We start from the raw sequence: 26617 nt of genomic DNA, 5'->3' as shown, positions 1-26617 counted from the left end.
CAAGGACAGGTACGATTGACTTCCTAAGGAGCTTCAAGGAAGCCTCTCTAGCTTATTTAGTCAAAACCTTACGATCGTTTTGACATTTAAAAATACTCCGAAGCTTTTTTATTTAAGTTGATAGCTAAAGTGTTTCATCACTTTGACATCGATTGTTTAAAAAATAAATTAGACGTTTTTCCTTTCTCATCTATTTTCTTTTACTTTTTCTCATTACTTACAGATTGAATATCACATTATTGGAGTTGAAAATGAAGCACAAATGAATCAGTCTATTGTTGATAGCTAGTTTTTTATGACTTTGAAATTTATTGTTATCGGAAGATACAAATGTATTTTTTGTCTTCGCCCCTTTTTGTTCTTTTTGTCTACCTGTTATCTAGTGTCATTATTCAGATGTCAAGTTTCACAATATTGGTGTTCAAAGAAGGCACAACGGGTTATTTCTTACACGGAATAGATAAGGGCTTTAAAGGCTTTGACACATTTTTACTCGCAAAATATAATACAATTAATGTTTTTCTTCTGTATTTATCGTTTGTTTATGCAGACGTACGACAAAATCTGGAAAATTACAGATCCCAATATTTTCATTTTAAAGATTTTAGTTGATATCTAACAGTTTTCTATATTTGAAATTATTCGTATTCATAAAATCTAAACTTCTTTTTTAACTTTACCGTTCTTGTTCTTTTTTGTCTACTTGTTACCAAAACTCCTTAAGTAGGGGTCCCATGTTTTTTTTCTAATGAAGCACAATTTAGTTTGATTTTGTTTGCGCTTTATTTGACGCTATTTAGACCTTGTAATTTTGACTTCAGTTGGAAGCAATTTTTTTTATTCATACACCTGATTGTTCTGAACATTATTTGAATTTTCCTCAATTGGTAGTTAATTAAGCCGTGAATGTATATGAGAGGTGTGGGAACATAATCTGCAAACGCTTATTACCGAGCCTCATTGATCATAAACCGCTCTGAAACCTTTCCGGAACCTGTTGCAACTGAAAACGAACTTTGTATTGAAATTACTGAAAATCTGAATTTGGAAACCGCGAAAATGTCACTTTTTGTCAAACTTGTGATGCTAAACTGTTTTATGAGGCGAAAGAAAACTCCATAACATAGATTGTGCAAAAAAGAATTACTTAGAGTGAAGGTTTTATTGGCAAAATTCGTTTCAGCGATTGAATGAATTATATCGAGTGAATTATTGTTTGCTGTTTATGGACCACATGTGTATTGGAGCAAAGTTAGAGCAATTATTCCAGTTACTGGTTCACATAAAACAATAGACAGTCGTGACGCATATTGCTTCAATTGCGGATAGTTTTTTGACGACAGAGATGATTAACCACAGTTTTCATTTTCAAAACATTTTAACCACCGATTTTCCGTTCTGTTGTAAATAACCGAAAACTAAGAAAACCGAAAAGTTTCAAAAATTACTTGTGGGTTTCCTAACTTGTTTGTGTAAATTTAGCTGCTGCTAAATAAAATTTAATTATAATCAATTTCGATATTTTTTTCAGCTGCGCCATCATAATTTCCATACATGCCTTGATTGTGTAAATACTTTTTTGGTTTTTGTTTCTGCACTGTGAGTTGAAAATAAATTCGGCCAAACGAAAACAGAAGAGATGAAAAAACTGTTTGTTCAAACTTTCGAAGCTCAATTAATAAAAAGCTTGCAGCTAAGACAGATCAAACCATCTTGTAAAGCTCTTAGCAATAAATTGTTAAAAAAGTAATTAAAAATTATGGCCAAAAGTGAAGGCGGATTAATGCTTTTGGCAGATACGATAAGTTTTCACTCCGGAGTTAGCTAGTAAGCTATAAAACATAGAGGTATTGTTGTTCAAACTAAAAAAAATGAAAGCTTGTAAATAAAACGAATGCTTATGGTTGACATTTAGCATTCATTAAAATAACTTGAATAATAGTTGAGTATAAAATTTTTTTGTAAGTACCGGCCGCACGTACCATTGAAAAGTTTTTGTTCTGGTTGACAATGACTTGGATTGGTACGTGTAGCGTTTTATCTTGTAATCAACAAAAGTTTAAAGCTCTACTCAGATAAGCTGTTATGACGCAGAAGAATTCACATAACAGATAGTGGTTGAAAACTAATTGATTCGTTAGTCTCTGTTATGGGTACAACATAAAACCAAAAACAAATGCTTTCAAAACAGGGCTGCAATTAATACAAGACTTTTTATTGGCTACATTTTAAGAAAATAACAATAAAAACTTTTAAAAATTACTCAGTTATTGTCATTTTTTGACCAACTCTTTAGTTCAAAAATCAACTTTTGACGCAGTGCAGAATAGAAATTGCAAAAAGCTTGACATTAATTTTTTCAGTTGACTTTTGAGCAATGGCTGCGGGTGCAGTGTCTCAAAATAATGGAATAATGGTACGTATTTTGGTAATCATTGTGAATCATTGCTCAAACCCTACATAAATAAAAACAATCACAAATAAACACAACTAACCATCCAACCCCCCTTTGAGTTGAGAGGCAGGAATAGAACTAAAGTTATAGAGCTAAAGTCACATTTAACCACTTTTAAGAGTAATTTTGTCATGATTATTTGACGATTTTAATAGCACCAATCATATATAAAATTGAAATCGGGCTGAAATGATTGATAGAGGGGCCCAGGATGAAGTCCGTGACCCAAGACAGGTATTGGCAAGACCGACTTGGGTCGCGGACTGGGGGGTCAGGTACGACCATCCACAATGGCCTGGAAAAAATTTGGGTCGCGCCTTCCGTCTGGCCAATGGCAATTTTAGTCTGTTCGGTCTGGCCAATACCCATATTTCGGTCTCTTCGGTCTGGCCAATACCCATATTTTGGTCTGTTCGGTCTGGCCAATACCCATATTTTGGTCTGTTTGGTCTGGCCAATACCCATATTTCGGTCTGTTCGGTCTGGCCAATATCTAATTTCAAGGCATAGAGGTCCAGCCAAACAAGAGCCAAATTGTATAAATGCGTGCTGTATTGACTGTTTTTCAAAATAGCAGCCCATAAATGGGAAACGACATCTACTTCTAGATGATTAGAATACTTCATTAACCTTCCTCTGAAATTTGCATTTGTCTTTAAATCGACGGTTTTTTTCAATAATTTCTTTTTAAAATCTCATATTCATTTGTCATTCAAAAAATGAAACGAATAAATTATAATTTTTATTGGATGCTTATACACGTTTAAATGAGTCTGGCTAATAGTCTCGCCTAGGATCTGTTGGGTCTGGCCAATGGTCTGGACAACGGTCTGGCGGATGGTCTGGCCTACGGTCTGGACAATGGTCTGGCCTCAGGTCTGTTCGGTCTCGCCATTAATCTTGACAACAGTCTGGCGGATGGTCTGGCCTATGGTCTGGACAAGGGTCTGGCGTAGGGTCTGCTCGGTCTGGCCATTGGGCCAGACAACGGTCTGGTGGATGGTCTGGCCTACGGTCTGGACAATGGTCTGGCCCAAGGTCTGTTCGGTCTGGCCATTAATCTTGACAACGGTCTAGCGGATGGTCTGGCCTACGGTCTGGACAATGGTCTGGCCTAAGGTCTGTTCGGTCTGCCCAATGGTCTGGACAATGTCTGGTCAGTGTGGCCAATGGTGTTCAAAGTCTGTTCAGTCTGGCCAATGTTGGCCAAAGTCTGCTCGGTCTGGCCAATACCTATCTTTGGGTATTGTCGGTCTGGCCAATACCTGTTTTGGGTATGGTCGGTCCGGCCAATACCTGTCTTGGGTCGCTGACTTCATCCTGGGGGTGAAATGATAGAGGGGTGAAATGATTGAGGGGGAAATGATAGAGGGGCGAAAAAATAGATGGGTGAAATGATAGAGGGGTGAAATGATAGAGGGTTGAAATTATAGAGGGGTGAAACGATAGAGGGATGAAATGATAGAAGAGTGAAATGATCGAGGGGTGAAATGAGAGAGGGGTTAAATGATAGAAGGGTGAAAAGATAGACGGGTGACATGATAGAGGGTTGAAATGATAGAGGGGTGGGGTGAAATGATGTAGGGGTGAAATGATCTAGGGGTGAAATGAGAGAGGGGTTAAATAAGAGAGGGGTGAAAAGATAGAGGGGTGACATGATAGAGCGTTGAATTGATAGATGGGGGAAAGGATAGTGTGGTAAAATTATAGAGGAAATGATGGAGGGGTGAAATTATAGAGTGGTGAAATGATAGAGTGGTGAACTGATCGAGGGTTGAAATTATAGTGGGATGAATTGATAGAGGGGTGAAATGATAGAGGGGTGAATTGATAGATGGCTGAAATGATAGTGAGGTAAAATTATAGAGGAAATTATAGAGGGTTGAAATGATGCATGGGTGAAATGATAGTGGGATGAAATTATAGAGGGGTTGAATGATAGTTGGGTAGAATTGTAGAGGAAATGATAGATGGGTGAAATGATAGAGGTGTGAAATGATCGTGGGGTGAAACTATAGTGGGATAAAATGATAGAGGGGTGAAATGATAGAGGAGTGAAGTGATCGAGGTTATAAATTATAGTGCGGTAAAATAATAGAGGAAACAATAGAGGGTTGAAATGATCGAAGGGTGAAACTAAAGAGGGGTGAAATGATAGGGGGTTGAATTGATAGAGGGGTGAAATGATAGAAGGGTGAAATGTTAGAGGGGTGAAATTATAGAGGAGTGAAGTGATCGAGGGTTAAAATGAAAGAGGAATGGCGGAATGATAGGGGGTTGAAAAGACAGAAGGGTGAATTGATAGATGGGTGAAACGATAGTGGGGTAAAATTATAGAGGAAATTATAGAGGGGTGAAATGATAGTTGGCAAAAATTACAGAGGAAATGATAGAGGGGTGAAATGATCGAGGGGTGAAACTATAACGGGTGAAATGATAGAGGGGTGAATTGACAGATGGGTGAAATGATAGAGGGGTGAATTGATAGATGGGTGAAATGACAGTGGGGTAAAATCATAGAGGAAATTATAGAGGGGTGAAATGATGGATTGATGAAATGATAGTGGGGTAAAACTATAGAGGGGTTAAATGATAGTTGGTTAAAATTAAAAGGATATGATAGAGGGTTGAAATGATAGAGGTGTGAAATGATTATGGGGTGAAACTATAGTGGGATAAAATGATAGAGGGGTGAAATGATGGAGGATTGAAGTGGTCGAGGGTATGAATTATAGTGGGGTAAAATTATAGAGGAAAAATAGAGGGGTGAAATGATAGTTGGCAAAAATTACAGAGGAAATGATAGAGGGGTGAAATGATCGAGGGGTGAAATTATAACGGGTGAAATGATAGAGGGGTGAATTGACAGAGGGGTGAAATGATAGAGGGGTGAATTGATAGATGGGTGAAATGACAGTGGGGTAAAATCATAGAGGAAATTATAGAGGGGTGAAATGATGGATTGATGAAATGATAGTGGGGTAAAACTATAGAAGGGTTAAATGATAGTTGGGTAAAATTAAAAGGATATGATAGAGGGTTGAAATGATAGAGGTGTGAAATGATTATGGGGTGAAACTATAGTGGGATAAAATGATAGAGGGGTGAAATGATGGAGGATTGAAGTGGTCGAGGGTATGAATTATAGTGGGGTAAAATTATAGAGGAAAAATAGAGGGTTGAAATGGTCGAGGGGTGAGATTAAAGAGGGGTGAAATGATAGAGTGGTGAAATGGTAGAGGGGTGAAATGATAGAGGGGTGAAATGATAGAGGGGTGAAATAATAGAGGGGTGAAATGATCGAGGGGCGAAATTATAGATGGGGTGAAATGATGGAGGGGTAAATTGAAAGAGTGGTGGAATGATAGAGGGATGAAAATGTAGAAGGGTGAATTGATAGATGGGTGAAATGATAGTGGGGTAAAATTATAGAGGAAATGATAGAGAGAAGAAATGATCGAGGGTTGAAATTATAGAGGGTAAAATGATAGAGAGGTGAAATGACCGAGGGGTATAATTATTGTGGGATGAAATGGTTGAAGGGGAAATGATAGAGGCGTAAATTGATCGAGGTTTGAAATTATAGAGGGGCGAAATGATAGAGGTGTGAAAAGATAGAGGAGTGAAATGATCGAGGGGTGAAATGAGAGAGGGGTTAAATGATAGAAGGGTGAAAAGATAGACGGGTGACATGATAGAGGGTTGAAATGATAGAGGGGTGGGGTGAAATGATGTAGGGGTGAAATGATCTAGGGGTGAAATGAGAGAGGGGTTAATTTACAGAGGGGTGAAAAGATAGAGGGGTGACATGATAGAGGGTTGAATTGATAGATGGGGAAAGGATAGTGTGGTAAAATTATAGAGGAAATGATGGAGGGGTGAAATTATAGAGTGGTGAAATGATAGAGGGGTGAACTGATCGAGGGGTGAAATTATAGTGGGATGAATTGATAGAGGGGTGAAATGATAGAGGGGTGAATTGATAGATGGCTGAAATGATAGTGAGGTAAAATTATAGAGGAAATTATAGAGGGTTGAAATGATGCATGGGTGAAATGATAGTGGGATGAAATTATAGAGGGGTTGAATGATAGTTGGGTAGAATTGTAGAGGAAATGATAGAGGGGTGAAATGATAGAGGTGTGAATTGATCGTGGGGTGAAACTATAGTGGGATAAAATGATAGAGGGGTGAAATGATAGAGGAGTGAAGTGATCGAGGGTATAAATTATAGTGCGGTAAAATAATAGAGGAAATAATAGAGGGTTGAAATGATCGAAGGGTGAAACTAAAGAGGGGTGAAATGATAGGGGGTTGAATTGATAGAGGGGTGAAATGATAGAAGGGTGAAATGTTAGAGGGGTGAAATTATAGAGGAGTGAAATGATCGAGAGTTGAAATGAAAGAGGAGTGGCGGAATGATAGGGGGTTGAAAAGACAGAAGGGTGAATTGATAGATGGGTGAAACGATAGTGGGGTAAAATTATAGAGGAAATTATAGAGGGGTGAAATGATAGTTGGCTAAAATTACAGAGGAAATGATAGAGGGGTGAAATGATCGAGGGGTGAAATTATAACGGGTGAAATGATAGAGGGGTGAATTGACAGAGGGGTGAAATGATAGAGGGGTGAATTGATAGATGGGTGAAATGACAGTGGGGTAAAATCATAGAGCAAATTATAGAGGGGTGAAATGATGGATTGATGAAATGATAGTGGGGTAAAATTATAGAGGGGTTAAGTGATAGTTGGGTAAAATTAAAAGGATATGATAGAGGGTTGAAATGATAGAGGTGTGAAATGATTATGGGGTGAAACTATAGTGGGATAAAATGATAGAGGGGTGAAATGATGGAGGATTGAAGTGGTCGAGGGTATAAATTATAGTGGGGTAAAATTATAGAGGAAAAATAGAGGGTTGAAGTGGTCGAGGGGTGAGATTAAAGAAGTGTGAAATGATAGAGTGGTGAAATGATAGAGGGGTGAAATGATAGAGGGGTGAAATGATAGAGGGGTGAAATAGTAGAGGGGTGAAATGATCGAGGGGCGAAATTATAGATGGGGTGAAATGATGGAGGGGTGAAATGAAAGAGGGGTGGAATGATAGAGGGATGAAAATGTAGAAGGGTGAATTGATAGATGGGTGAAATGATAGTGGGGTAAAATTATAGAGGAAATGATAGAGGGAAGAAATGATCGAGGGTTGAAATTATAGAGGGTAAAATGATAGAGAGGTGAAATGACCGAGGGGTATAATTATTGTGGGATGAAATGGTTGATGGGGAAATGATAGAGGGGTAAATTGATCGAGGTTTGAAATTATAGAAGGGCGAAATGATAGAGGTGTGAAAAGATAGAGGAGTGAAATGATAGAGGGTCGAAATGAGAGATGGGTGAAATGATAGATGGTTGAAATGATTGAGGGTGAAAAGACAGAGGGGTGAAATTATAGAGGGGTGAAATGATAGAGGGGTGAAATAATAGAGGGGTGAAAAGATAAAAGGGTGATTTGATAGATGGGTGAAATGATAGTGGGGTAAAATTATAGAGGAAATGATAGAGGGGTGAAATGACCGAGGGTTGAAATTATAGAAGGGTAAAAAGATAGAGAGGTGAAATGATCGATGGGTAAAATTATAGTGGGATGAAATGATTGAGAGGTGAAATGATAGAGGGGTGAAATGATCGAGGGTTGAAATTATAGAGGGGTAAAATGATAGAGGGGTGAAATGATAGTTGGCTAAAACTATAGAGGAAATGATAGAGGGGTGAAATGATCGAGGGGTGAAATTATACGGGGTAAAATGATAGAGGGGTGAATTGATGAAGGGGTGAAATGATAGAGGGGTGAATTGATAGATGGGTGAAATGATAGTGGGGTAAAATTATGGAAGAAATTATAGAGGGAAGAAATGATGGATTGATGAAATGATTATGGGATAAAATTATAGAGGGGTGAAATCATAATTGGGTAAAATTATAGAGGAAATGATAGAGGGGTGAAATGATAGAAGTGTGAAATGACCGTGTGGTGAAAATATAGTGGGATAAAATGATAGGGGATGAAATGATGGAGGAGTGAAGTGGTCGAGGGTATAAATTATAGTGGGGTAAAATTATAGAGGAAAAAATAGAGGGTTGAATTGATCGAGGGTCGAAATTACGAGGGGTGAAATGATAGAGGGGTGAAATGATAGAGGGGTGAAATTAGAGATGGGGTAAATTGATCGAGGGGTGAAATGAAAGAGTGGTGGAATGATAGAGGGATGAAAAGATAGAAGGGTGAATTGATAGATGGGTGGAATGATAGTTTGTTAAAATTATAGAGGAAATGATAGAGGGATGAAATGATCGAGGTTTGAAATTATAGAGGGTTAAAATGATAGAGGTGAAGTGATCGAGGGGTAAAATTATAGTGAGATGAAATGATTGAAGGGTGAAATGATAGAGGGGTAAATTGATCGAGGGTTGAAAATATAGAGCGGCGAAATGATAGAGTTGTGAAAAGATAGAGGGTTGAAAAGATAGAGGGGTGAAATGATAGAAGGGTGAAATGATCGAGGTGTGAAATGATAGAGGGTGAAATGATAGAGGGGTGAAATGATAGAGGGGTGGAATGAGAGAGGGTTGAAATGACAAAGGGGTGAAATTATAGAGGGGTGAAATGATAGAGGGGTGAAGTGATCGAGGGGTAAATTTAAAGAGGGGTGAAATGATAGAGGGGTGAAATGATAGAGGGTTGAAAAGATAGAGGGGTGAAATGATAGAAGGGTGAAATGATTGAGGGTGAAATGACAAAGGGGTGAAATTATAGAGGGGTGAAATGCTAGAGGGGTGAAGTGATCGAGGGGTAAATTTAAAGAGGGGTGAAATGATAGAGGGCTGAAATGATAGAGGGGTGAAATGATAGAGGGTTGAAAAGATAGAGGGGTGAAATGATAGAAGGGTGAAATGATCGAGGTGTGAAATGATAGAGGGTGAAATGATAGAGGGGTGAAATGATAGAGGGGTGGAATGAGAGAGGGTTGAAATGACAAAGGGGTGAAATTATAGAGGGGTGAAATGATAGAGGGGTGAAGTGATCGAGGGGTAAATTTAAAGAGGGGTGAAATGATAGAGGGGTGAAATGATAGAGGGGTGAAATGATAGAGGGTTGAAAAGATAGAGGGGTGAAATGATAGAAGGGTGAAATGATCGAGGTGTGAAATGATAGAGGGTGAAATGATAGAGGGGTGAAATGATAGAGGAGTGAAGTGATCGAGGGTATAAATTAAAGTTGGGTAAAATTATAGAGGAAATAAAAGAGGGGTGAAATGATCGAGGGGTGAAATTATAGAGGCGTGATATGATAGAGGGGTGAAATGATAGAGGGTTGAAATGATAGAGGGGTAAAATGATAGAGGGGTGAAATGATAGAGGGGTGAAATTATAGAGGGGTGAAATGATAGAGGGGTAGAATGATAGTGGTAAAAGACAGAATGGTGAATTGATAGATGGGTGAAATGATAGTGGGGTAAAATTATAGGGGAAATGATAGAGGGGTGAAATGTTAGAGGGTTGAAATTATATAGGGATGAAATGATGGAGGGGTGAGTTGATAGATGAGTGAAACGATACAGGGGTGAAATGATAGAGGGGTGATTTTATAGAAGGATGAAATGATAGAGGGGTGAAGTGATCGAGGGGTGAAATGATAGAGGGGTGAAAAGATAGAGGGGTGAAATGATCGAGGGGTGAAATTATAGTGCGATGAAATGATAGAGGGGTGAAATGATGGAGGATTGAAGTGATCGAGGGTATAAATTAACGTGGGGTAAAATTATAGAGGAAATGATAGAGGGTTTAATTGATAGAGTGGTGAAATGATAAAGGGGTGAAGCAATAGAGGGGTGAATTGATAGATGAGTGAAACGATAGGGGGATTAAATGATAGTGGGGTGAAATTAAAAAGGCATGAAATGATAGAGGGGTGAAGTCATCGAGGGTTGAAATGACAGAGGGGTGAAATGATAGAGGGGTGAAATGATAGAGGGGTGGAATGAGAGAGGGTTGAAATGATAGAGGGGTGAAATGATAGAGGGGTGAAATGATCGAGGTGTGAAATTATAGAGGGATGAAACAATAGAGGGGTGAAATGATAGAAGGTGAAATGATAGAGGGGTGAAATTATAGAGGGGTCAAATGAGAGAGGGGTGAAGTGATCGAGGGATAAAATTATAGAGGGGTGATATGATAGAGGGTGAAATAATGGCGTTGAGTTTCACAAATGACCACCACGGAACTAAAAATTTGAATAAGTAGTAAAAATTCACTTTCAGTTTTTTGCAAGATTTCCGTATTAGCTCCTTTCTAGCTCCTCTCTTCACTAACCCATAAATATCTTCATTCACCAAATGTGTTTGGTCTCAAAATGACCTCAAAAACAAGTTTTGCTTCTAAACATTTTATTAAATTGTAAAACAGCCAATTAATCAGATGCAATTTAAACAGTTAACATTATCCACGTTACAATAACAACAAAAGTATCATAACAAAGAGGTTTTTAAGTTATATAATTTTATATTACCGAGCACAAAGTGAAAAAAATGTTGCTTTCTAGATTTCGCTTTTCAATTGGACTGTTTGGCGAAGGCAAAAAATATTTGTTCACTCTTTCTTTGCATGAAAGATTGTAAAACTAGCACAACTAGAATTGGTCAAAATCGAGGCTGATATTGTTTATGGCATTGAAAAATGAATCTGTTTGCAACTATTTTTTCCCAATCGAGCTAAATTGTCTTTGAACTACAAAACAAAAACAAGTTTTTATTCGTTAAGATGATTTATAAGAGCGTAATATAATGTCTAAAAAGGGGCCCTCCAATTCAGCATTAGTTTTTTCACTTAGTTGTTGAACGATATGTGAATGTTTGAAAGTTTTCTACCTCTTCCTCATTTAGTAGACAATTAAGTCAGATATGTGGTTGAGCCGTGTCGGAACATTAGGTGCACACGCACTTTGCCTTTCAGCTAATGTGCGTGCGCACCTAATGTTCCGACACCGCTCAATCACATATCTGACTTAATTGTCTACTAAATGAGGAAGAGATAGAACACATTCAAACATTCACATATCGTTCAACAACTAAGTGAAAAAACTAATGCTGAATTAGAGGGCCCCTGAGACTTGTCATTAATGAAAGCACTGGGCACGACAAACATAAAAGTCTAACAAAAGTAAACATTAATTACGACCAAAACTTGGTGTCTACACAAAAAAAACACTTATTAAAAAATACAAAGGCAGTCAAATAAAACCTAAAATATACATTTCAACTTGTACTTCATACAACATATGAGACCTGCGCATAATGAGACTCGGTAGCAGGTCGACTAAGAGAAGGAAAAAGGCTAATGCTAAAAAATACGGTCCTGGTTTCGAAAACAACAAACTTCGATTGGATTTACACCAAAACGTATCAACTTAACTCATTAAGAAGGTTAAAATAAACTTAATGGAACAGAAACGAGACCTATCATTACTCATTATATGTCGGGCTAATACAAAAAAGAACGGCCGAAACGAGAAATAGAATCAAATAAATTTAACAAGAAAACGATTTCAAAACTATTAGAACTATAAACTATTCATGAAAAGCAATAAAAATCATAAATAAAACTGTTTTCAACGCCAATTGAGCCACATCATAAGAGTGATAATAGAACGAGGAAATAAAAATCCAGACAAGGATGAACAACCAAGAAATCACCTTTTTTTAAATGAAAATGCTTAATATCAAAGCCAAGAAACCATTAGTTGAAAATAACAGTTGCAAAAGAAAGAACTTGATTTGCGAGAAAGCGGATGCAATCTGTCGTTACAGAGACTAAAAAGCAAAATTGAGAGAAAAAAGATAACACTAAAAAAGCCAAAAAACCACTATTCTTTAAAAACAAATATTTTCAAGAAAACCAGAAGATCAGAAGCCTTAAACCTTAAAAAAACAGACTAATTAGCATCCAACGAGGACGCTAGATTGTTATTAGTGAGACCGAATCATAAGACAACAAAAAGTTAAGTAGGTCAAAAACCAAAAATTAACAAATGGTTCATAAAAGTTAGTTCACTAAAAATTTATAAAAACTAAAAATAAATACAATTGACAAAACACCAATTTTTTTGGCTCTGGTATACATTGATTTTTAATGGTTTTTTGCATTAAGTCTTCTTGGAAAAAGACAGCAGAAAGGATCCGAAAAACTGACAAGTGAAGAAAAATCTCAAAATTTCTATGAAAAGAGTCTGTAGATTAAAAAAAATAGATTCTGTAGAGTCAAAAAATAATCAAAAGCAAAACCTTGTTCGCAGCTACAGCAAGTTGATGAAACATGTCGATAATGCGATTGAGTTACGTGTTGACGACAATGAGAAAAATTTGGAAGCTCAAAAATAACTGCTGTTGAAAAAGTTTAATTTGAAAGCCATTAAAACCGAAAGTTTAAATTGTAATCGGTAAACAGATTCATTATAGCATTCGTGGAAAAGAACTTAGGGTTTTTGATGTCAGGAATTTACCATAGGACACTAAAAAAGACATTAAGGCAAAATTCAAACAAACATCTCCTAAATTTGGCGAGGGAACTGTTTCGGAGCCGTTAAAACTGTACTTCTCACTGAAATGTTTTTTCAAGGCCAAATTGATTTTTCCTCCAATTGAAAATTGGAGAAGGGAACAGTTTACAGCCTCAAATATAGGCAAATATGCAAAATCACAAACTTTAATGAAATTTCGTAGTAAGAAAACCCAAAAAGCTTCATTAAATATAGAGCCACTATAAAGAGTAATTTTTTACTTCACTTGAAAACAATATTTCTCAGTTTGTATTGAGTGTAAGCTACATGTAGACAGAAATATGATAAAGAAAACTGCTATTTTCTTACATCACTGTTATTTTCTTACAACAAATACACTCAAAGTCTTGAGAGGCTTTAGATAGCAAACAAAAAAGTATTCACGGTCCACAGGTTCCCAGGATTAGTTACAAATCTTAAAACCCCAAATAACAATAAAATACCCAAACAAAGTCATCCTGCTGCAAAAAAGAATACCAAATTAAGGCCAAAAACAAAAGATGTTAACCAAAAGTTTACAAAAACACATAGCCAAGGCCAAAGGAGTCATGCTCTTTTCTCTTAAGATATATTATAATTTTATTTGGCCTCCTTTTGTTGCTAATAGGATCTCTCATTAATTCGGCGTTGATTTGTTGTCATTCTCATCAGTAATTAACATGAAACAAAAAAACTAATTTATTTTGCAAAAAGACCATGCACCAAAATATTCCGAATAGTTATTGATTATAAGAGTCCAAGACGAGTTCAATCCTGGCATCAATTATTCTAATTGTCAAATAAAAACACTGAATTATTCCAAATTTTGGCAAATAGGACATCTAGCTAATGAATTATTCCAATAAACCAAAAAAATGACGCCCTTTCTAAAATTCTGAGGTAATTTGAACAAAAACCGGCGAAAATTTGCTTCCAGAAGACCCCTACTGTGAACAAAAGTAGAAGCAGCTCTATTTGAAATTAGAAATCTTTTGCAAAAATTTTACCAAAAGACCCGAATGAAAACAATCAACAAGCCTCTTCTATCCTTACAAGTAAAACCATTAACAATTTTGTCAACAATTTTTACAAACTTCAGCAAAATCGACGAAAATTTGGTCAAAAATAAAAAAACTAAAAAAAAGAACGGAATTTTGTCTGCTACTCATAAAATTTAATCCTCAATTTTTCCCTGTTTATATCAAATCCAAAAACTGCTTTCACTTCAAATTCCACGCTGGATCTCTTTTTTTGTTACCACTCACAACTCTCTGTGATAAATATATCAATCGCTCAAAATTGATTGAAACAAAAAAACAGTTGAGTATACAGTTCCTTCCCAATAAGTAGGTCAGAACGATTGTATTGCTAAAAAAGCAAAGTTTGAAAACCATACACGGCAATAAACATTAGGTGGGAGACTTGGCTAATTAATTTCATTGGAACAAACAAATTAGTGTATTCTATCTGTTTTTATTTTCCGCAAATGGATTTTATTCTGAGTTTCTAAAGATTTTCTAGACATTATCGGACATTTTCCTAAGTTTCAGATTGAAAGAAATAGAATACAACTGAAAGAGTTAAAATTTGCACTATGTTTTTAAGACAAAACATTTTTAAATTTCCGAAAAGGACTGAGTTTCAACTTTAAACAAAACGAATTAAATAGCAATTGCCGAGGAAATCGGTTATGCCTGTTATTAATGAGAACAAATCACAAGACGACAAAGAGCAAAAATTATAGAAATTTTACAATTTAACGAGCAATTGACCAAAACCAGTGTTTAAGCCATTAAAATATACTATTTTGAAATCAAACGAAACAATATAACTGACAAAAAGAATCGCACTTTTCGCTTGGTTGTGATTTGATTTTAAATTTTCATTTTTTCTGATCGGTCTTAGTAAAAAAAGACAACAAAAGGATCCCGAAAATTGACCAGAACAAAAAGCTCACAAACTTTCTCTGAAAAAACATTACTAAGCTCTGTAAACATGAGTGAAGACAACCAACAGTGTAACAAGTTTTGGCAACAACAGAAATCAGATAAACTCATTCAATAGTGAAATTAAGTTATTTGCTAATGACAACAACTATAAAAATTGAGAAGGTCAAAATTAAACTTTTTGAAGAAAAATAATTTGAAAATCATCAAAATATTTAGCTATAAACGCAATTAACGAACCAGATTCATTTCAACATCCAAAAAAGACCCTTTGTTATCAACATTATGCCGTACGACACCTAAAAAGGACAAATAGAGGCTGAAACAGAAACTTTTTTCTTAATTTTGCCAGAGAATGGTTTTGCAGCCAATAAAACAATAAGTTATTCACTATAATCTATAAAGAATTCCTTTTCCGCATAATTTCAATATAAGAAAATTACATTTTATTTGCTCAAGAATACACCACACGACAAAAAAGGGCGACAATTAGGCAAAAAACACTAATATTCTTTGCAAGAGGACGGTCTCTAAGCCTGTAAAACTGTAAACTCTTCTCTGAAATCTCGAAAAAATTTTTATTGCGAATTTTTCAAGAACAACTTGATTTTCCTCAGAAGTGGAAGTTGGAAAAGGGGAACAAAATACAACCTCAAATATAGTCAATAGTGCAAAATTTCAAAACTTTTTCAAAATATTGTAGTAAAAAGGCCAAGGAAATATTGATTAAAAATGAAGTGACTATGAACAGTAATTCTTATATTCACTTGAAAAAGTTTTTGCGCTTTTTGTTTTGTCAAGGCTACATATGGACAGAAATAAGATTAAAAAACCTGGAGTTTTTCATAACATCAATGTCAATTTCTTTCAGCAAATATATTCAAAGTCGTAAAAAGAGTTAGATACTAAATAAAAACCTTCACGGTCGACAGGTTCTTAGGATCAACTATAACTCTTAAATAATCCCAAATGAATAAAAACGAAATCATCCGGCTGCTAAAAATTAACAAATTAAGACAAAACAAAAGAAATAAAAATAAAAATGACCAAGAACAATGTCAAATCCAAAGGAATTCTGGTCTTTTCTCTGAAGATATATATATATATATATATATATATATATACATATATATATATATATATATATATATATATATATAAATTTATGTACGTTTATAAACATATATATATATATATATATATATATATATATATATACAAATACAAATATATATAGATATAGATATATATATATATATATATATATATTATTGGGCGTCGATTTGAAGTCATTCTCATCAGTAATCAACATAAAACAAATGCAAATATTTTCTGAAAAATACTTTGCCCCAATATAATTGAAATAGTTATTGATTGTAATATTCCAAGATGAGACCCAATTCTGCTACTTGTCCAACAAAAGCACTGAATTATACAAATTGCTTGCAAAATGGAACAATTAGCAAATGAAAGATTTCTATAAAGCAATAATAAATGGAGCATTTTGTGTAATTTTTGAGCTAGTTTTTGGATAACGTGGCGAAATTTTAATTCCAGAGGACTCCTCTAGTCAGCAAAAGTACAAGTAGCCTTTTTGGAGTTTTCAAGGATTGTGACAGCAGATATTCACATTTTTGTTTCGTTTCATAATCAATTATTACCAAAAACTATGTCTTTAAGGCAATACAGCCAACTACCCGGGTTGTTATCATACAAAATTTTTAGCAGTCATACTAGTTCATATATGATTGGTATGAATTCTTGTTAGTGATACAAGGATCAGATCTGATTTCCTTGAAATCATACAAGGATCATACAAAAGACTTTGAAGCTTAAAAACTGCATAAATTTTATTTTCTATTGAAGTTAAAATAGATTTTTTGGAAATCATGCAAGGTCATATATTACTCATAAAACATTGACTGGTAACACAAATTCTCGTATAATTTACTCATAGGACATAATAAATAGTTGTATCGCATTTGCATTCCAAATTTGATTCTTTGTGTGCGCTAAGATAATAATTTTGGGATTTGAACATATTCATAAAAGGAATTCGATGTAATACGCAAACTTTTTAAAACGTTTCTTATAAATGAGAATTTATATTTATTAAATGGTTTCAGAGAACATCAAAACTTGAGGTTAATGGCGGATCACAAAGGGATGCTGGAGAATCACATAGGCGATGCCATACTGAATAAAATAAAAAAAACATAAATGGTGAAAAGGTTCATGAAAAACAGATGTATGATTCTTGGTAACTATTAACTAGGTTAATATATGATTTTTTTGGTAATCCTTCAAGTATCATGTATGGTTTACTAGTAATCATACAAGGAACGTACTAGGAAATAGGTAGTGATTTGCGTTACATCACGTATGAGCCTTGTATGACTACTAAGAAGTGGTGAACCGGGTAGTTCTTTCAATCTGTTAGTTGATTAAATTATTTAAAAGCATTTAATTTGTAACAAGAAGGCCCGGTAATGTGCGTACGCACATAATATTCCAACCCGTTCGTTCACATTCTTGACCTAGTTGGCCACCAAATGACGAAGAGATAGAAAGTTTTCAAATACACAATATGCACACATACCGTAAATTAAACCAGTAATGGAAAGCATTAATGCCACACTAGAGCGCTGATGAAACTTTTTAGAAGTCTACCAGACAAAACAAAATAAAATTAAATGACAAACATTAAATACGACTGAAACTCGATAACTATATTTAAAAAAATCATAACAAAATCAAACTTGCATCAGATAAAACCAAAACAAAACTAATTAACCTACACATCTTTGGAAAAGATATGGGACCTGCCCTCAATGCGACTGGGTAACAGGTCAACAAAAAAGCAAAAGGTGCGAAGTTTGAAAACACATTTCGGCTTTTCAAAACAATTATATTCAAAGTGATACTTATCATTAGATATTAACTGAAAATATCAAAATATTCTCATATTTCTATCTGCATAGGAAGCAATTGGGACCTGTCGTTATCCAGTGTAAGTCATGAGAGTACAAAAAAGACAAAAAAAATCAATTATACACATTTCAATTAAATTTTGCTCGAAGAAGAATGAAGTCGTTAAAACCATTAAACTGTCACTAAGAGCATTAAGAAATGTTCAATTCTACAGCATTTCAAATTTCAGTTTTCTAATGGAACCTAGCATTGATGACATTATTTAAAAAGAAAACAAAATTCCTTTAAAATTCGCAATTATATAAAATGGCTTTCTAATAAAGCCACTCAGAACTCGACAATATACCACTCACACTCGATGAATATATAGATCGGACAAAACTGACATTATAAAAAAAATTCCATTTGAGTATAGAGTTCCTCCCCCCAATATAGTGGGTTGGAACAATTAGCTCCAAATTCTTGTTAAACCATTGTTTCTTGCAATGGGTAATAGATCAAAAATTTTGTACGCATTAAAGATAGATAGATAGAAAAGATCAACTTTTGTCCCACCAACCATTGAGTTGTGTCGCCAATAGATTTAGCTAGCAAAAGCAAAAGTAACTGATGGCAATTGATTGAGTGGATTTTGTCAACCATTAGTTCGTTACCTTGTTATTAATTTAAATATTTGAAATCCTCATTTGTCATTAAAGTTTCAGTAAAACAAGGAGGCTCGGTAAAGTTGAGTACTTAGATAATGTTCCGAATCCGCTCATTCACATTCTTGACATAATATTGGCGACCAAATGATGAGGGGATGGAAAACTTTTTAAAAAACGCATCGGTCAAAAAAGCACAAACGGGATACAATAAGGCTATGCTAGAGACTTCTAGAAAAAAACAAAAATCAGAATCAAACACGAAGCAATAATTACGACCAAAACTCGGTTCCTATATTCACAAAAACCATAACGAAATCTCGCATCAGACAAAACCTAAGCAAAACAAATTAAACTTTGCTTCATTAGAAAAGATATGGGACGTGTCCTCAATGCAACTGGGTAACAGGTCGACAAAAAAGTGCAAAAAAGTGCGACATTCAAAAATACAATTGTGTTTTGGAAACAATTAATTTCAAAGTGACTAGATATTAACTGTAATCACTAAAAAGCTCATTTATCTCAATAGGAGGCAATTGAGTCCTGTCGTTATCCAATATACGTCATACGACTACAAAAAGAAGGACAAACAACGGAAAAAATAAAAAGTTCAGTTAAATTTCGCGCGAAAATGGTAGTGAGGCCATCTAAACCGTAAACTTGTTAGCAGGAGCATTAAAATATTTGATTGTGCAATAATTGACAGCAAATGTGCCCTATCATTATGTAATTGTTTAAAACGAAAATAAAAATCCTTTAAGGTATTCAAGTATAGAAAATATTGTCGATAATCGTTATTCTGATTAATTTAAAGCTCACTGGAAGCAGGTTGTCGCCTGACTTTACAGAGACTAAACTACAAATCAACCAAAAAGCGATTTAAAATAATGGCTATGCTCAAATTTTCAGACATATTTTTGAAAATAATTATTTTCAAAAGTCAAAACAGACAGAAATTTTCAAAAAACAAGGACTAATTTAATTGCAACACCTCAAGGGGCCAATTGAGCTTGTGGTTAATGAGACTACGTCAAGAGGCTACAAACTAACATCAATACAGGCAGAAGCCATAACATCACAAACAATCTTACGACACCACAGTGCTCAAAGCACTATTATTTTATGATGTTTATTATAAGAACTGTAAATCATAACCTGCTTCTCATTTCAACATCAACGTGTTTTCCTTATAGAAAGACTACGTAGGAATGACAAGAATAATAAAAACCAAAAATTGAACAGTATGGAAATACCGAAAAAATTTTTTGATGAAAATTAATTGTCAAGGCCACTAGCCAAAAAATATAACCAACCGATGTTCGAATTGACAAAAGTAGTATGGACTTCTTATAAGTGAGATTGAGTTACATGCTAACAAAATGAGAAAAAAATGAAGACTTTTGAAAACAAATTTTTTGCAAAGTTAGTTTGAAAGTCTTTACGGCGAATGGTAGCTAACTGAATTCTTTAAATAGGTTGTTATACGTCCTCAGGAAACTCTTCAGACTTATAATTATCAAGCATTTGTTTTGCAATAAAAAGACAGTTATAGGCAAAAATATCCACTGTATTTTGCGAGAGAACAGTGTCGCAGCCCAAAGTCATAAACTATTCAACAAAAACAATTCATATAGTCAGAAACACCTTTTATCAACTTTTCTCAGTTTGTCATGTATGCTTTACTTCAATTGGACCTGTCAATTATGTGATAAATTTTGTCAGGGCAACAAAATGAACTTATGAAAAGTGCAATAATGCTCAGAAATCAACGAAATGTTGAAAACTCGTACTCTGAAAACCAAGAAACCAATAATTAAAAACAAAAATCTTATAGACAATATTTTTTAACTCACAAGAAATGGAGTTTTACATGCTTTTAATGATAATAAGCCAGAAGTCGATCGAAAAAGATAAAGGAGTGGCAAAGTTCAAAAATTCACCTCAATTTCTTAAGACAAATAAAATCAAAGTCCTAAGAGACATTAGATAACGACTGAAATTACTTGCGGAACCAATTGTTCAGAGCCACAAAAAGAGCTTGACTCTGAAACGATAAAATTTGGGCGTTGGTTCTCATTTTTTTTTCAGTAGTATTTGTTAAAAATTGAGCCCTGATTTGAAATTTTTGTCAGTAATTCACATAAAAAACTATAAAAGCGGAAATAATTAAAAAAAGGCCGCGCTCAATTAAAATCAATTTTTTACACTTAACTTCCATGGTGAGGTTGAGATCAGCCCTTATTTGTCTGTGCAACAAAAAAGACCCTCAATTGTTCAAATAAATTCGAAAAAGATCAATTTTGACAAATTTTTTGGTATATCAGAAATAAATATTGCATTTTGTAAGATTTTTGAGTTTAAATTTGCAAAAAAACTGGCAAAACTATAAATTCAGAAGACTCCTAAAGCCAGAGGGAGTACAAATAGATCTGTTTATGAGCTTACAAAGAATATGACTGCAATTTTAAGGTGTTTTCTTCCAGCAAATTTAAAAAGCTGGGTTAGAAAAGCATATTTGGTCCATTTTTGGTTAAATAGTCTGCATTTTTAAAAATTCATCATGAAACTCTGATCGAACAATTCGGCAACCCCATCTATCTTTAAGGATAAAATCAATAACAAAAGTGTCAACATTTTTTTATATTCTAGCAAATTTGACTAAAATTTGCTCAAAAATACGGAAAATGTGGATAAAAACAACGAGTAAAACAAAAAAACGTCAACTATACGCAAAACTTTAAACCTTCCTGTAAAAAATGATACCACTCACAACTCTCTACGATGATTATATCGATCGGCAAAATTTATTGAACAAAAAAATTGAGCATATAGTTCCTCCCCCACCAAAGTGGGTCGGAACAAAAAGATTCTGGATTTGAAAGTATTATATATTTACCTTTCAACAATCTCGTGCATTAGGGAGGAGATCATATTCATTCTCTATCTGATATATCTGCAGTTTTGCGTTTCAGTTTGAAATCTTTCTTTCAGATTTTGATAAAAGTTTGAGCATGTAACGTTTTGGAACTTTATGTGGGAACGGAAATCACCCATCCTGCTTGTTGATAATAAATTTATATTGGAAAAAATAATGAATTTTAAATTGTGAAATGACTTTTGTCGCATACTTGTGAAGGCCTCTATAACTTCTCAATTACGCAACCTTTAAATAAAATAATTTATTTTCATATCTTTTGACAGCGTCGCCTTGCGACAGTAATTTTTCCAAGAACATCTCAATTTCAACAAAATTTAGTAGCACTTCAACTTCATAAAATGTTACCCTGTGTGAATTTAAATGTTTACAAAATAATGAGAGCAATAAAGATAATCAAAGCCTTTAAACATTCTTTCAACTTCGATATGCATTCAATGTACGTGAAATCTTTTTTCAAATACAAATTTGATATTATCTTAATATTGGGCGGCAATAATTCAGTTTTGATAACTTTTGAGGATGTATTCATATTATAAGATATTTCATCCCAACTTTGAAGAAGAAGAACTTCATCACTTCCAATTCAATTCTAAAAAATTTTTACCACAAATTGAGCGTTGATAATATTAAAAATGACGAATTAAGATACTTGTCCGAGAAATGGAATCAATGGGCCACCATGTTGTTTTATTTCGTCCTGTTTATTGCTTGCTGATATTAGTCTCTAGAATTTGTTTTCTCACAAACCGGTCCAGTATTCAAAATTAATTTTTTTCCTGCTGCAAAGTTTCTTTGTGGGTTGAAAAGATTTTTAAATCTAAAATTTTAGATTTTTAAGTCTAAAATCAGCTTTCAATTCTAAAAAAGTTTGGTAGCAATTTAATAAAATCACAAACCTGCTGATTTATTAATAACATAACAACTATTACATTTTTGTTAAAGTAATATTTTTAACAAGATATTGATAACATCATTACTATAAAAACAATTTTTAAACAGTTTATTGCAGATAAACTTGAGTTTTGACATTGCTTAGAAAATATCTCAACTCAAGGTTCTGATGGTGTAGATTAATAAAAAAGAGATTAAATATCTACTGGCCAACATACTCTTGTGAGGAGCAAAATTGTAGCACTATCTGTAGTTGTTTGTCCTAGTTATTATCAAGTATTATCTTTTCAAATTCTGATAGGATTTTTGACCGGATATTCAGGTCTAGTAGCAGATTCTCGATCCTCTTTGTTGATAATAAATTTTGATTAATTTTCAACTATGAAACATTTTCATATCGTATGATTGAAGAATCCTTCGTAACTTCTCAATTATGACAACCTTGTTATAAAAGTAAAGATTTGAGAACGTTTCAACAAATTTTCCTTTGCGACAATACTTGCCAAATTTTCCTTTGCTTGACATTTTGCGCTTATGTGAAAGTTGACAAAATAGAAAAAACAATAGTTGGTACACTTCGTTCCGTTTACTTCATTTTGAATTCCAATTCCAGTTGAAGGGAACAGTTTCAATGGCGAATATTTTGCTGATGTCGTTAATTTAAGTAAAATGAATAAAAGGAAACGTTCAGATAAAAAATAGATTCATTAAATACTGAATACCCTAGTGATGAGTGAATTTAAAACTTGCAAGAATCTTGCAAGATGTCAATCCGGACAAGTAAAAATATCTCAAACAGACTGAGCATAAAAGTTAAAAAAATTCTCTTAACATTTTTATCCAAAAATCTACTTTATTTTGTAGCAACTGGCCAACGAGCAATTGTATGTGCAGGAAAAATCTGTTTAGATATCAAATTTTTTGTTTTCAAGTTCTGATTTACTGTTTGGCATACAGGGATTCGAATACGGTGTGCGAACGCCTATTACCAATCTTTATTGTTCACTAAAAATTGTTGAAAGAAAAATGCTGTGAATAGCGGTGAAAAAAACCAAAATAAAGTGCGCGCATTTTTTAAATGATGAATGCAGTGAAAGCGGTGAAATTTTGTAAGTATTACATTTTTAGCGCTGAGATTTTTGTTTCCATCGCTTTCATCGGAGTTCTTACCTGGGAAAACTTCAGTGCCCGGGTTATAGCTTCTATCTTCGTTCATGCAGCTTTTCTTCCTCTATTGCGCCACCTGAGAAATTTTTCTAAGATATCCACTCTGAATTTAAATCAGTTTTTCTCCACTTTATGGAAAAATATTAGTCGAATTTATGTAAGCTTTGCCGTTTTTGGAATTTTTGTATGATTTTTGTATGATTAGCAATTTTAGGAGAGTAAATTTTCTTTTCACCTGTTAAATAACGGTCGAAAAAAATATTTAACCGCTACTAACAGAAAATTCACTGCTGAAAACCGCTAATAATAAAAAAGAGAATTTTGGGTCTATATGACTTAAGTAGTGAGTCAACAAGTTGAACTAGCTGAATAATTTACTTTTAAATCTTGATATCACATGCGGTTAACAAAATTACGCATCGAAAATTTCAATATCAATTGAAAGCACATTTCTAGATAAAACATACTAAAATTCTGGGCTTTTATACACACCTAATTATAGTACAGGTGCAACATTTAAATTAGTAAAACTTACAAATGGAAATAATGCTTCCCATTGGCTTACATTCATTATTCTCTTATAGCTCAAATTTCGTATCAATCTTTTGGATCAATTCTGTTTCGGCCCTCAGTGTCTTTTATGCCACCATTACAATTTTTGTGTTGTTATATAGCACTTTGCTGCGCAAAAAGTAGCACGTGCGCCGGGGGGGGATAAAAATATATGCCCACTAAGCTAGGGGACCGAAACAGAATAGATCCAGTCTTTCTTATCTGTTGGGATCTTTCAGACTCTTTTCTCACGGAAATATTTGCGCACTATACATTTTTACCTCCCCCTCGCTCACTCACTTCTCGTTGTTGTTGCATATTGGCCCTCGTCTCAAATCAGATATACATAATTCAATCCAAAATATACGGATCTTTTTTTGCTCCCACCACAGCAAATTAATATATAGGCATAATCGAAATATTCAGGCAGAATTCAATTGTGACCGAATAGGAAGAAAAGAGGAAAATGCCAACATTTAAAATGTTATGGCTCGGAAGAAATTGTCGTGAATATGATTCGATTGGGTAATTTTAGATGGTGAGCATTATTCTCATGATGACGTATGAAGCCAACGGACTTGTTGATCCTGGTGTTGGAGGAGGAGAGACAACTGTTTTTACTGCTACTGCTGCTGCTGCTGCTACTTCCGCTCCCAATCAAGCTGTAGATACCGTTTGCCTTCCCATCACCACCGCATCTAGTTCTGGAACAACCACAGCTCAGGTTACAGATGTGCTATCAACAACTGTATCACCAGTAGGAACAACATGTCCTCCAGGAACAACCGCTGTCTCAGTGTTTACAACGGGTTCTGACACTGCACTAGGAGCATCCACGACGATGGGCGCACCTGGACCTGCAACCACCATTGCACCAGGAACAGTAGCGGCGATGGGCGCAGCCGGACCTGCAACCACCATTGCACCAGGAACAGTAGCGGCGATGGGCGCACCCGGACCTGCAACCACCATTGCACCAGGAACAGTAGCGGCGATGGGCGCACCCGGACCTGCAACCACCATTGCACCAGGAACAGTAGCGGCGATGGGCGCACCCGGACCTGCAACCACCATTGCACCAGGAACAGTAGCGGCGATGGGCGCACCCGGACCTGCAACCACCATTGCACCAGGAACAGTAGCGGCGATGGGCGCACCCGGACCTGCAACCACCATTGCACCAGGAACAGTAGCGGCGATGGGCGCACCCGGACCTGCAACCACCATTGCACCAGGAACAGTAGCGGCGATGGGCGCACCCGGACCTGCAACCACCATTGCACCAGGAACAGTAGCGGCGATGGGCGCACCCGGACCTGCAACCACCATTGCACCAGGAACAGTAGCGGCGATGGGCGCACCCGGACCTGCAACCACCATTGCACCAGGAACAGTAGCGGCGATGGGCGCACCCGGACCTGCAACCACCATTGCACCAGGAACAGTAGCGGCAATGGGCGCACCTGGACCTGCAACCACCATTGCACCAGGAACAGTAGCGGCGATGGGCGCACCTGGACCTGCAACCACCATTGCACCAGGAACAGTAGCGGCGATGGGCGCACCTGGACCTGCAACAACCATCGCACCAGGAGCTACAGCGGGACTCCATGGACCTGCAACTACCGTTGCAGCTGGAGTCACGGTGGGAGTCTCTGGACCTGCAGCTACCGTTGCAGCTGGAGTCACGATGGGAGTCTCTGGACCTGCAGCTACCGTTGCAGCTGGAGTCACGATGGGAGTCTCCGGACCTGCAGCTACCGTTGCAGCTGGAGTCACGATGGGAGTCTCTGGACCTGCAGCTACCGTTGCAGCTGGAGTCACAATGGGAGTCTCTGGACCCGCAACTGCCGTTGCACCAGCTTTTCCTACAATGGGTGCAACAAGTGGATCTACAGCGCCACCTGCTACAGCTTTGGTAGCCAGAACAACACAAGCACCCGTGTCACACAGTGTCAATCTAACGCTCTTAAGTTCCACTGCAACCTCTGCTAACATTTCAGTGGAAGATGCGAGCGGCAATCGTGCGCCGATTGGTAGCATTGAAGCATCGTGTTTATCAGGAGAAGAGAATGGCTGTGACTCAATTGCGTACAATCCTAATTCAAGCCCTCTACGGGACGCTTTTTTGTTCGTTAGTGGCTTGGTGCCGGGAACCTGGTATATGATCATTGTAGACGAGTCTACCTTTGACGGAGTAGAAGACACTCAACACTCAGACAGAATTAGATTCTGTACAGGTAGGGGGCTTAAACCCAAATAGAGGTAGCTATATAACTATCCGAATATTGTAGCTCCCATTAACAATTACCGGCTCTAACCATCAAAACTTAATTGAGCAACATCCTGCAAAAATTTGCAAAAAGACACTTTTTGTCTACTTTTATAAATCAGAAAAGTTAACTCCCAGACAATTTCTATTGTTTTCCAAGAAAGTTTATTCATTAGATTGGACAAGAATCTTGAGGAACACAGCAAGCCATTTTCTGAAGGTTAAGGAAT

General features: G+C 35.8%; 1 protein-coding gene across 1 annotated transcript in view; it reads left to right on the top strand.

The window, feature by feature from the left end:
* Positions 1 to 2231: 2231 nt before the first annotated feature.
* LOC142348264 (uncharacterized) overlaps positions 2232 to 26617 on the top strand; it is a 43680-nt gene continuing 19294 nt past the window's right edge. Inside the window, exons 1-2 of the mRNA XM_075399561.1 lie at positions 2232 to 2416; positions 24651 to 26355. Of these exons, the coding sequence (XP_075255676.1) occupies positions 2378 to 2416; positions 24651 to 26355 (1744 nt within the window). The 5' untranslated portion in view covers positions 2232 to 2377. The remainder of the gene's footprint in view (positions 2417 to 24650; positions 26356 to 26617) is intronic.

The sequence above is a fragment of the Convolutriloba macropyga genome, chromosome 10 (assembly GCF_964194025.1).
Source record: "Convolutriloba macropyga chromosome 10, txConMacr16.3, whole genome shotgun sequence".
Lineage (NCBI taxonomy): Eukaryota > Metazoa > Xenacoelomorpha > Acoela > Convolutidae > Convolutriloba > Convolutriloba macropyga.
The sequence above is the reverse complement of the archived record's forward strand: the minus strand, read 5'-3'. Positions and strand labels throughout refer to the sequence as shown.